Genomic DNA, 12,515 nt, shown 5'->3' with positions numbered 1-12,515 from the left:
CCAAAATTAAAAACAAAACAGGGGCGCCTGAGTGGCTTAGTCGGTTGAGCGTCCAACTTTCGCTTAGGTCATGATCTCGCGGTTTGTGGGTTCGAGCCCCGCATTGGGCTCTGTGCTCACTGCCAGCTCGAAGCCTGGAGCCTGTTTCACAGTCTGTGCCTCCCTCTCTCTCTGACCCTCCCCTGCTCACGCTGTCTCTCTCTCTCCTACAAATAAATAAAACATTAAAAAAAAATTAAAAAAAAAAAAACAAAAACAGAACAAAACAAAAACTTAAAATTTAAAAGGCAAGCTTTCAGGTCTCACCCCTACAACTACTGAATCAGAAGTTATGGGGGCAAGGCCTGCCATATTTTAACAAGCTTTTCAGAAGGTTCAAAAACCATCTGAAAACATACACCACATAGAGAAAAGATTTCATTAACTGTCCATAGAACTACCATCCAGATCACTACAGCTTAAAATTGAACACTACCCTTTCATAGCTATTTAGGAACTAAAATCAATGGATAAAACCCAAAAGCAGTTCAGAAAAGTTTCCATCATCAGTTCAAAACATCTGACTCGCCAAGTGTGTACTATTTAAAAATAATCAGAAATTAAACATCACAAATAACATTTTTTATTTGTTGCCATTAAATGTCTGAATTTCAAACAGATTCTTGGACTGGTGGCTCATATCCATCAGCTCGTTCAACTTTAGCACCGGTCTCATCCCCAGTAGCTTTTCCAGAACTACTACCTTCACCATGAAGCTCCATGAGCTTTCCCACTAGAAGAAAGAAAGAAAAGGTTATAGCATACCATTTTCTTAAAACAACGGTCTTCAGTACTATGTAGGGCAGCATGATTTAAAAAAAAAAAAAGCCATCACTGGGCCTCAAATAACAAGACACCAATGTATTTATTTGGCCACACAATTTCTTTCTGGAATCCTATGAATTTTCACTTACATTCAAACTTGGGCTTCTTGAGCATTTTCACTTTTCTAACAAAGACATCATGGAGTGGATAAATAGACTGGCAAGCTTTTTCTATGTCTTTGCCAATGCTGTCTGGAATCCTGCAAAACAATGACAGAAAAGAAACGTGTACATATTATACCCACTTCATTTAATCCACTTAAATCCTCTTGTAAGACAGTATATTACTACCCCTTTACAGTTAAATGATCCCAATTATACAGCTATTTAATAGCAAAATTAGAATTTGAGCCTTCTGCTTTTTCGGTTTCACCCTTAGCCAACTGCATGGGAACATCAGAAAAATGTTAAGTTTTATCAGTGAACGTCATCTGGGACCGAAACATTTTGTCATCACCTATTCCCATACGTTATTGACTGGGGGAAAGTTTTATCTATTCAGTGTATTTTCTAATTAAGGCAACAGCATTTCTTTTGCTTCAAGTTTCACCATCTGCCATAAGACTGCTTGATTCATAAGGATGCAGAAACGAAATCACATTTACTTAGCACTTACACTTCAAGAGATTCAGCTACAGTTTCACGGATAGGATTTAAACACACCTTGTCTCCACCTTGTCTCATATGCCTTCCTTTATCTGAGGGATAACCAGAGATTCAGGGTTACGTTGTATAATGAAAAGAAACACTTACAATTTATTGACCACTTCTTTCAAGTCATTTGTCTGCACCTCTCGGGTCATGATTTCCATCATCTTTTTCCGAATTTGGCGGACCTGCTGGTGCTGAGCATAAGAGGTCTTTCGAATCTGATTGTTGCGTTTTTTAGTAAAACCGACACAAAAAAGGCGAAGCAAATATCCATCGGTAGTCTTGACATCAACATGAGCCTCAATCATGGTCTAGTGAAAAAAGAGATATCGTACCAGGTTAAATTTAAAACCTTCAAATTCTAATATAAAAAAGCTAGAAGATCAAGTACTTATTTTATAATACGAAGTAGAACATAAACTACATGCCTAACTTACAGAATTAACTTCCTTGAAGTAAACTTACCAACAGTTACTACAAATGTTACTACCCTTCATACCTAATTAAATACCAAGTCCTTTCAACTCTCTCCCCTTCTCTTCCCTAGGTTAACACTTCTATCCCCATCTCAACAGCACCCAGCACCGTCATCCCTTTCATGTATACATGCCAGCCTTTAATGACCTACCCTTTCCAACCAGTTATACAATTCTGCAAGATGAGAAAATAGGTTCAAAGACACACAATATGGTCATCAACACTTACTCCTTTTTAAGAAAATGTGTCTAAGTAGGTGAAATATTGCTATAACACTAAATGCCTGTATTTTTAAATGTCCTTCATGTCCCAAACTAGAGCCATACTGAGGATTAAATATTCAATTTCACAACTAAAATGTAATTAAAAATGTTAACTACTCCTATTACTCCATAAAGTTAAAACAAAAACTACCTTAAGTAGCAACAAGACCTGAATTACACCTCCTTTGCAATTTGTAAATTTTCTACCTTAGTTGAATAATACACTTCTAGCAAAATAATCTTAAAGTATTTCCAGAAATTCAACCATAAAATCTTTGGGGAATGTCAGAAATAAATGTTAACGGTATAATCAGTATGTATCATTTGGGACCGAAACATTTTGTCATCATTCATTCCCATATACAAAATATCCCAAAACTGAATGGTTAACCAGATATACCTAAATCAATGTAGTTATTTCTTATAATAACAATGCTGACACAAGCTTTGTGTCAAGCTCTTTGCTGAAGCATGTTTACATGGCTTTTCTTTCTTAACTCCAAGAAGTGATAGTCTTACCTCCATTTTAGATAAAAGAATCAAGGCTTGGCTAGCTTTAAGTTGCTTGCCAAAGAGAACACAACTGGGAAATGGAGCAGATTCCCAGATTCCCACACCAGAGGCTCTGCCACTCATTATGCTACATTCCAAGAGAAACAAAGACCACTAGCCTAATGCACCCTTTTACCATAAAATTCACTAGATTTTGAGTTTCAAAGATATTCCAAAAACAGAGAAAACTGAAAACCTGCACCTAGACATTTCCCAACCAGCAATCCACATAGCAGAAAAACTAACTCTGATAACCCAGCATTAAACCTTAAAAATAAATCCTGAACCCCACTTAAATAGGAAGATCACAGCTTGCTCAAATTCAGGAGCGCCACTTCCGAGTCACCACTCAGTAAAATTTAGCAAGAAAATATCAAGAATTTAAAATGAAATTCACTTCAACTGCATATGCTCCTTGTCATTATAAGATACTTGGCCATGCACGCCACAGCACCAAGCATTCTAAGGAATTTGTTCTCACCTGCCACTTTTTGACCATGGAGCACATTTTGTCCCGGGTAAGATCCATGCCATGGAAATTAGTCAGGCAGTTTTTGCCCTGAACATCTTCAGTAATCAGCTTGAATTTCCTAAATGCAACTTCATCATTCTGCAGATCAGCAAGGCTTACTTCAAACACACGACCCTTGAGGCCATCAGATGCGATTTCTACAAAACAAGAATTGTCATATAAAGTCAAGCCAATAAAGAAACGTTCATGCATAAAGTTGAACTGGGAAATTAGAAATTTATGGGAAAAAGGACCCTAATTTTTGTTAACCAAATCACCTGAACACCAATGACCTGACTATGCTCAAGAGAAGCTCAAAACTGGGTGCCTGGGTGACTCGGTCAATTGAGCGTCCAACTTTGGCTCAGGTCATGATCTCACGGTTTGTGGGTTTGAGCCCCGCATCGGGCTCTGTGCTGACAGCTAGCTCAGAGCCTGGAGCCTGCTTCAGATTCTGTATCTCCCTCTCTCTGACCCTCCCGATCACGCTGGCTCTCTCTCAGAAATAAATAAAAATCATTAATTGAAAAAAATGTTTTTTGGGGCGCCTGGGGTAGCTTAGTCGGTTAAGCGTCCGACTTTCGCTTAGGTCATGATCTCGCGGTTCGTGGGTTCGAGCCCCGCATCGGGCTCTGTGCTGACTGCCAGCTCAGAGCCTGGAGCCTGTTTCAGTCTGTGACTCTCTCTCTCTGATCCTCCCCTGCTCATGCTGTCTCTCTCTCTCCTAGAAATAAATAAAAACGTTTAAAAAAAAAAAAAAGAAAAAAATGTTTTTTTAAAAGAAGCTCAAAACTACCCAGGCACATTTTCTTAGTGATTCTAAAAGCACCACCTTTATTCTACAAGTGTCGCACCAAACACAACACAGTGGCCAAAGCTGCAACCAAGAACTGACATTTCCTTAAGCTCTCCCACCACAGGACCACCAGCAGACCTTAATTTTAAGAAAAATACAAAACAAGCATAAAATACTCACTGGTTCCTTGAGTTCTTGTGACTAGTGTTTTCCCGATATTTCTTATATTAAACATTGCCGGTGCTTTTACATCATACCAATCTTTCTTTGAAAATGGATCAACCCTGTGTTTAGAAAAACATTTACTATTAAGTCTTATCACAAATCACGTTAATTCTTACACTTTGAAAAAACTATGCCATAAACGTACATACTCCCCACAATCAGTACACAAACAGCTCTGCCTGAGAATAACATGCAGGTCTCTTGTACTTTTCTGGTGCATGAAAACTCGTACTGGTAACTCAGATCTTAAGGGCCTCACGCGAGCTCTTAGGAACTCCAAGCTCCCACCAGGCCCAAAGAGAGGAAGGGGTATAGGGTCCTGGGCCAACAGGAATGACCTCAACTCTTATAGCAGCATAGGCTTCCAGTAGAACTTACAAAGCCAGGGACCTCGCAATACCGAGCACGCCAACCCCGAGTTAGCGACCCCAATTTGGCTCAAAAGGGGCGCGCACATGACCACTAAGGCCAAAGGAAAGGAACTTGCTGTGGCGACAGAACCCAGAACCGCCAGGCCGTCGTTCGAAGATTACCAACCAGGCATGACGCGCAATCCAACTGGCATCGTCGCCATCCGGCACACGCCGCCATCCAGAACCCGCCCGCCGACCCCAGAAGAACTCCAGAAAGCTGGGGGTCAGAATAGAAGCCACTTACACTTTCTTCTTGGCTCCCTTTTTGCCGCCTTTCGTAAGGCGCTTGTTCTTGCCAACCGCCATGGCGCTGCTCAGGAAGCCAAAAGGGCGGAAGTGCAACTCGCGCGAGAACTTAGGCGTACGGGGCTAGGCGTGCCATTTACGTGACCTTAGAGCTTGCGTTTTTCCGGCCCTAAGAGTATCGCGACAACAGAAAGAGGAACTTCTCGGGTTGTAGCTGCGACAGCGCCCTCAAGTGTGGGGAGAGTGCGCAGCACCAACGGCGAGCCCTGCTCTCCCGGTTCTGCGCTGGGGAGGCGCAGGCGCTGGCGGCAGCGGGTGGATTCCGTGGCTCTGGCGCCCGGAAGTAAGTGGAAGGGGACAGTTTCTCCATATTGTTAAAAGAGAACTTACCAGTTCACCTGGTTTTCTTTGGAGAGTATGGGATTTGCAATCAGACAGCGGATCCAGTTTCAAATGCTAGTTTCAATATTTAGCTTGGTGACTTGTCTACCTTCAGTTTCCTCTTATTTAAAAGGACATAGTAATTACTCTGCCTCACAAAATTGTTAAGTAGGATTAAATAAGTATGACTTTGGAGATGTGATGGTAAAAGATAGGATTCAGTAAGCGGAAAGGGAGGAGACTAAGGCTTGAAGTGGGGAAAAACACTTTTTAAAAACATTTCTTCTGGGAATGTACCACCCGAAGCAAACTCCCTCAGGGGTGAAGTTCCTCTTGAGAATGTAGCTGACACCAGCTACTCCCTCTCAGGTTCCCCTCAGGAATTTGATGAAAGACCTGACTGAAAATATTACTAGACCTTAAAACCAAGGTATGGCCGTAGACCATTCCTCGTTTAATGGAAAAAAAAAAAACAAAAAAACAATCAAAAAGCAATGACTAGGCATTTAGACTTACCAGGCCAATAAAGGTGGAGAATCTGAGAAGAGACAAGGGGTTAGGAAAGGGGGCCGATCAAAACCCCATAGAGCAGGGGCGCCTGGGTGGCTTAGTCGGTTAAGCGTCCGACTTTCGCTTAGGTCATGATCTCGCGTTTCTCGGGTTCGGGCCCCGCGTCGGGCTGTGTGCTGACTGCCAGCTCAGAGCCTGGAGCCTGTTTCAGTCTGTGACTCCCTCTCTCTCTGACCCTCCCCTGCTCACGCTGTCTCTCTCTCTCTCCTAGAAATAAATAAAACATTTAAAAAAAAACCCTATAGAGCAAAGACACTTGCCTAGAGTCGCAGGCATTCACTTTGGAATGGCCCCCTCTCTGTAAAGAAAGCTCTCTTCCTACTTTCTGATCTTCTACTCTAATAAACTTTTGCCTGCAGCTCATTTTATTTTGTGTCCACCTCGTCATTCTTCGAAGTGGTGAGACAATGAATCCCAGGTATTGAGGTAAAAAATCCTGCAACAGAGATACTAGTAATGTTCCGCATGTTGATACGGTTGCTGGTTGGTCGGGAATGTTCACTTGTGAACATTATACACGTGTGTACTTTTCTATAGGTTTATTATACATTGATAGGAAGTTACTATGATTGTTCCCCTGAGGAACTATGGTTCCTAGTGTCCCCAGATATTTTAAGTTTTCAAGAAAAGCTGGAAATTGACAATTTTTCAATTTTTGCAACTGGTGAAAAAAACTTTTTTTTTTTTTAATTGTAAGAGTTTAGCAAAACTCTTTAACATCCTGGTTAAATGTGGCTTAAAAGCTTCAAATGTGCAGCCCCCTGGGAAGCTGATCCGTACAGGGTTGGTATTCAGCCAGAGGTATGCTCACATCCCTTAGCGTTCCTCTCTGACAAAACCTGCTGTGAGCTTGGAGCACCTGGATGGCTCAGTCAGTTCAGTGTCAGACTCTTGCTATATGCTCCGTCATGATCTCACAGTCATGGGACTGAGCCCCTCATCAGGCTCTGTGCTCTCAGCACAGGGACTGCTGGGGATTCTCTCTCTCTTTCTCTGGTCCTCCCCTGCTTGTGCTCTCTCTCAAAATAAATAAACATTAAACAAAATTCTCTCCCTCTGCCCCTCCTCTGCTCTCTCTCTCTGAAAAAAGGAAATTAAAAAATGTATAAAGTTCCCTAGACTAAATAGTTTTCTCCTCCATTCATTCCTTTTCTCTCAGCAGCAAGCAAATTCCTGTGCATTTTCAACACAGCTCAGCTTCACTTCTTTCAGTAAGAGACTGAGTTCCCAAACAAACAGGCTTTCCCTTAGTCCTGCTCCCAGAAGACCTAGCACTACCTAACTTCTCAGAACTCTGGGTTAAATGTGCTCCTTTTTCACTGTAAGCAGGGGGCAGTCATTCTCTTACTTGTGCTCCCTTCTCCTAGCACATCATAGGCCCTCAGAATATTTGTTGGTTACTCAAATAAGGAGTAGATGACATCACTGGTGTTCCCAGTCTTTTGGACTCTCTGGATCAATCCAGATTTTAAAAATAATTTTGGAACCAGAACTGCAATTTTTAAATTTTACTAAGCTGTTAAAGACAAAAGACAACTGTCATTTACTGTCATCATCACTTCATTTTACATTATTTCGACCTACAAAATAAAAATAATGTATCCTCTAAAAAGTTAATTCTTTTAAATCAATCAGCTTTTATGAAAACACCCTTAGAACTTATTTTTCTTGTATCACTGCAGACGAGTGAAAACTAGTGACCAGTGTAAATCATTGAGTCCTTCTAAATACACTATTGAGTCTAATAAAATCTCTCTATTTTATACGTTACAGTAAATTTTACTAAGTTTACTTCATAGGTGACAGTTCACTAGTTTAAAACCTTCCCAGTGGAAGACATTATAGACCCGCAGGCTACCTACTCCAGAATAAAAACCAAACTTGTGTTCCTCCTGGTCTGATTCCTCTTTCTGCCCAAGAGTAAAGAAGCCACAGGGGAGGTGTTAATGAAGTCATTTGCACCTAGTTTCTTCTAGCAACACCAGCACCTAAGGGATTTGTCAGAGGTACATATTTGAATCCTCAACTTTGTTTTGTAATAAAAGCTTTTAAAAAGAAATGATGTTCCTTGACATTGTTGCATTAAAATGTTGCAATTATCAGCTTTAATTTAATTATGTTGAAGAAAAGACAGGACAGTACTTGTGAAATCAGGTTATTGGGTCTCAACCATCTGAGAATTTCAAAATGCAGACAAAAGGGAACAGAAAGATGTCCAAATACATCAAACCTAGTAAAGTTGTTAAATCTACCATTAATTTCCTTCTCATCTGTGACTGATCTATTAAATTGACCTAATGATTTTTGAATTTTGATTACTGTGTCTTCTATTTCTAAAAGGTTAATTTAGTTCTTTTTCAATTTATGTCACTGTAATTCCTTATTCTTTGCAGGCATCTTCAATGTAGATTTAAATCCAATAAGTGTTAAGTGTTTTACAGTCACTGTATGATAATCCAGTATCTGAAGTCTATCAGTCTGTTTCTATTGTCTATTTCTCTGCTGGTTCTCTGCATAGAATCTAGTTCCCTTGAGTTTCTAGTCGTCTTTGTGTACTGGTCATTGCATTTGAAATCTAATATTTGTGGGAACAATTTGAGGCCTGTGATGAAGATACCCTCTTTCAGAAAGGAGATGCATATCCTTCTGCCAGAGTCCTCCTGGGAATTTAAACCAGCTTTTTTGGCTTTAGGCTTCCTGGGCGACCCAGGAGGTACAAACCCAGCTATAATTCCTTGTAGATGTCCTACTAGATTCAGCTCTTAATGGTGTAGCTCTTTGAGGTCACAGTGTATTGAGGGGAGAATCTCCTATTAGACTTCACACGTTTTGTGGACCCTGGAATTGGATTTATGTCCATGTTACCCAGAATGTCTGTCCAAGTAAATGTCCAGTTTTCTGGAACCAAAAATATACTTAGGGCAAAAGTAGCTTGTTATTTATCTTGTTTATTTCTTTTTTTCTCCCCTCCTGTTTTGAACAAGTAATTCGCTATTAGAAAGAATAGCATTTTAATGCAGTTTTGGTTTGGGAGCTTGGGGAATTTATTAACATGGTTAGAAATTTCTTACATAGATGAAGAAACTTGAGGAAATCTTTGTTATCCTAAAATTTAAAATTCTGCATTCTGTTCATCGTGATAAAGTAATGCAAATTTGTGTCTTTTTACTGATGACATTATCTTAAATGCTTAAATGATATTACTAAATCCTAACCAGATTGCAGGGAAACTGGTGCTCTCTCATTCATACTTGTTGGCATTTTACAGTTATAAGCCATTTGAAAAGTCAATTTGTCAATGTGATTCAAAAGCCATCAGTGTCCTGGAAATATAAAGAAATAATTCAAAACTGGGAAAAACCTATATATATAGAAAGATTTTATTCATAGTCTTAATCATAGAATTAGAAGATTAGAAATAAACCAAATGCTTTAAAATAAGGAAATAGTTACATAAATTATGATACATCCATTTGCTATACCATTATGCAGCCATTATAAATCATGAGTATGAACATCATCTAGACAGATGGAAAATGCTTATGATAGTCTATGCAGGATACAAAATTTATATACATCTTGACTATAACTATGTAAAAGGCAAAAGACAGTAAAATATAAAAGATATCAAATACAGAGGCGCCTGGGTGGCTTAGTCGGTTAAGCGTCCGACTTTCGCTTAGGTCATGATCTCGCAGTTCGTGGGTTCGAGCCCCGCGTCGGGCTCTGTGCTGACTGCCAGCTCAGAGCCTGGAGCCTGTTTCAGAGTCTGTGACTCCCTCTCTCTCTGACCCTCCCCTGCTCACGCTGTCTCTCTCTCTCTCTCCTAGAAATAAATAAAACATTAAAAAATAAAAAAATTTAAAAAAAGATATCAAATACAAAAAACTTACCAACTTAAAATCTCCCAGGTTATATGATGAGCCCATCTATATCAGACTGAGGAAATCAACACAGTTGTACTAGAGTGTCACTACTTTTTTCTTCCGTGTTTGCCGTTTCCTATGACATTAAATATAAAATGAATAATTTAAAAATAGATATATAAAAATAACATGTTGATGGGGTGCCTGGCTGACTTAGTCAGTGGAGTATACAGCATTTAATCTCAGGGCCATGAGTTCAAGCCCCAAATTGGGCGTGGAGCCTATTTTTAAAAAATTAAAAAATAATAACATTGGTGATGGTTGCACAACTATGAATTTACTAAAAAACATTTAATTATATACCTTAAAAGGGATATTTTATAGTATGAGAGTTATATCTGAAAAAGCTGTTGTTAAAAAATTAAAAATATAATTTCTAAAGGGAGTATTATTTTTTAAAAGGTTTTATTTTTAAGAATCTCTACACTAAACACGGGGCCTGAACTTACAGTCCCAAGATCAGGAGTCACATACTCTACCGATTGAGCCAGCCAGGTGCCCCTAAAGTGAATATTATTTATAAAATATCCCAGTGTTTTCTTTTTTGGAAGTTTTTAATTTGCCAATCCTGTAGTTTTATAGTTTTTCTTTCTTTTTTGGGGCGGGGAAAGAAAATTATAAAACTTTATTGAAAGATATTTAAAAAGGGAAAATAAATAGAGCTATATCACGTTCATGGATTAGAAGACTCAACATTGTAATTACTCTATAAAGTCAATACAATCCAATAAAAATTCCAGCATTTTTGTTTTGTCTTAGAACTTGTCAATCTAATTCTTAAAGTTGTACGGAAGAGCAAATGGCTAAGAATAACTAAGATATTCCCAAGTAAGAAGAATTCAGTGATTTTTTTGGAGGTGGAGGTGGATGTGGGATTTGCTTTCTAAGGGTGCCTGGGTGGCTCTGTTAGGTGTCTAACCTTGGCTCAAGTCATGATCTCACAGTTCATGAGTTCAAGCCCTGCTTCAGGTTCTGTGCTGACGGTGCAGATCCGCTTGGGATTCTCTCTCTCTTCCTCTCTCTCTGCTCCTCCCTCACTTGCACTTTCTCTCTCTCTCTCAAAATAAATAAATTTTAAAAAAGACCATTTTCTAAAGTTACAGTACTCGGGATTATATATTGCCATGAAGTTAGACAAATTGACCAGTGCGTCAGAATAGAAACCATCAACAGATACACACACACACACACACACACACACACACACAGACCTCATTTATGAAAAGATCTGGTATTAGAGATCAGTGGGGAAAGAATGAACTATCCAGAAGATGGTGCTGACAGCCACCACTTATCCCTATGGGGAAAGTATTATAATAAGCTTCTATCTCATATGTTTCACAAAATTCAAGGAAGACTAAAGACAAATGTGAGAAGCAAAACTTTTAATGTTTACAATGCAGTAAAGAATATCTCTATGACTTTGGGTAGGAAATGACCCCCTTACCACCAAGCTAATTTATAGTCAGCTTTACTTTTTTTTTAATTTTTAAATGTTTTTATTTATTTCTGAGAGAGAGAGACAGCGTGAGCAGGGGAGGGTCAGAGAGAGAGGGAGATACAGAATCTGAAACAGGCTCCAGGCTCTGAGCTAGCTGTCAGCACAGAGCCCAATGCAGGGCTCGAACCCACAAAACGTGAGATCATGACCTGAGCCAAAGTCGGACGCTTAACCGACTGAGCCACCCACGCACCCCTATAGTCAGCTTTATAAGATACTTTTAAAACTTGTTACTTCCAGGAGGACATGGTTGACAAGCCATAACATCTGACAACTTTAAACTCCGTTTCCCCAGAAGCCAACAGTCTTCTGTTGCTGTTTTGAACAAGCAAATTCCCAGAAGGGGTGGACATTTCCTATGAGGCGTGTAAGATCTTTTCACAGGTCAACTCTGACATGAAAGAAAGGAACTAAAAACTCAAAGATTATCAATGAGATGATGCACAAACTACAAACAGGAATCTTGGCTCTTTTGAGCAACACCATCTTGATGTTATCACCCAAAAGCCTGAGTATCTGACACAGGATTTTAGGAGTGCTAAAGCCATATCTTAACTATTTCAGGGAGTCAAGTATATGTGCCAATGGTATCAGGAAAGAAGGCATGCAGTTTTGCTTCCCTATGCTGTATGGCTTCTAGGCCAAAGACATGTGTGCATGTCAGAAAATCTCTCCTGGGAACCAAGAATAATCTTCAAAAAACCAGGATAGAAAATCTCCATTTCAATCCAGCTTCTGAGACATTGTATTAGTGGTGTTTATGCTTTTCACAGAAGACAACAACGTGTCTTTTTTTTAAACATTTTTATTCATTTTTTGAGAGTCAGAGACTGTGAGCGGGGGAGGGGACGAGAGAGAGGGAGACACAGAATCCGAAGCAGGCTCCCACCTCTGAGCTGTCAGCATAGAGCCTGATGCAGGGCTCCAACCTATGAACCATGAGATCATGACCTGAGCTGAAGTTGGACACCTAACCGACTGAGCCACCCAGGTGCCCCTACAGCAATGTGTCTTGTATGCTAACAGCATAAGTTTGAAAGAAAATACCAAATTCTACATTTTCATAAAACTTGACTGAAGAAAAATAGTATTTGAAACAGTAAAGTCACTAGAAGCGCAGAGCTATCAAAAAGTTACACT

General features: G+C 39.6%; 1 protein-coding gene and 2 non-coding genes across 3 annotated transcripts; all 3 read right to left on the bottom strand.

The window, feature by feature from the left end:
* Positions 1 to 606: 606 nt before the first annotated feature.
* LOC144237100 (small ribosomal subunit protein eS1) lies at positions 607 to 5,103 on the bottom strand. The gene is made up of 6 exons (XM_077770805.1): positions 4,996 to 5,103; positions 4,294 to 4,397; positions 3,288 to 3,475; positions 1,617 to 1,825; positions 954 to 1,063; positions 607 to 772 (listed from the first exon to the last, which is right to left on the bottom strand). The coding sequence occupies exons 1-6, from the start codon at positions 5,055 to 5,057 to the stop codon at positions 651 to 653; spliced, it is 795 nt and encodes a 264-aa protein (XP_077626931.1). The 5' UTR covers positions 5,058 to 5,103; the 3' UTR covers positions 607 to 650.
* On the bottom strand, positions 1,256 to 1,325 carry LOC144237178 (small nucleolar RNA SNORD73). The gene has a single exon (XR_013336776.1). It is a non-coding gene; the product is annotated as a small nucleolar RNA SNORD73 (small nucleolar RNA).
* Positions 2,536 to 2,609, bottom strand: LOC144237206 (small nucleolar RNA SNORD73). Its single transcript, XR_013336784.1, has one exon. It is a non-coding gene; the product is annotated as a small nucleolar RNA SNORD73 (small nucleolar RNA).
* Positions 5,104 to 12,515: the final 7,412 nt, after the last annotated feature.

This window comes from Crocuta crocuta, unplaced genomic scaffold (assembly GCF_008692635.1).
Source record: "Crocuta crocuta isolate KB4526 unplaced genomic scaffold, BGI_CrCroc_1.0 scaffold345, whole genome shotgun sequence".
Taxonomy (NCBI): Eukaryota; Metazoa; Chordata; class Mammalia; order Carnivora; family Hyaenidae; genus Crocuta; species Crocuta crocuta.
The sequence above is the reverse complement of the archived record's forward strand: the minus strand, read 5'-3'. Positions and strand labels throughout refer to the sequence as shown.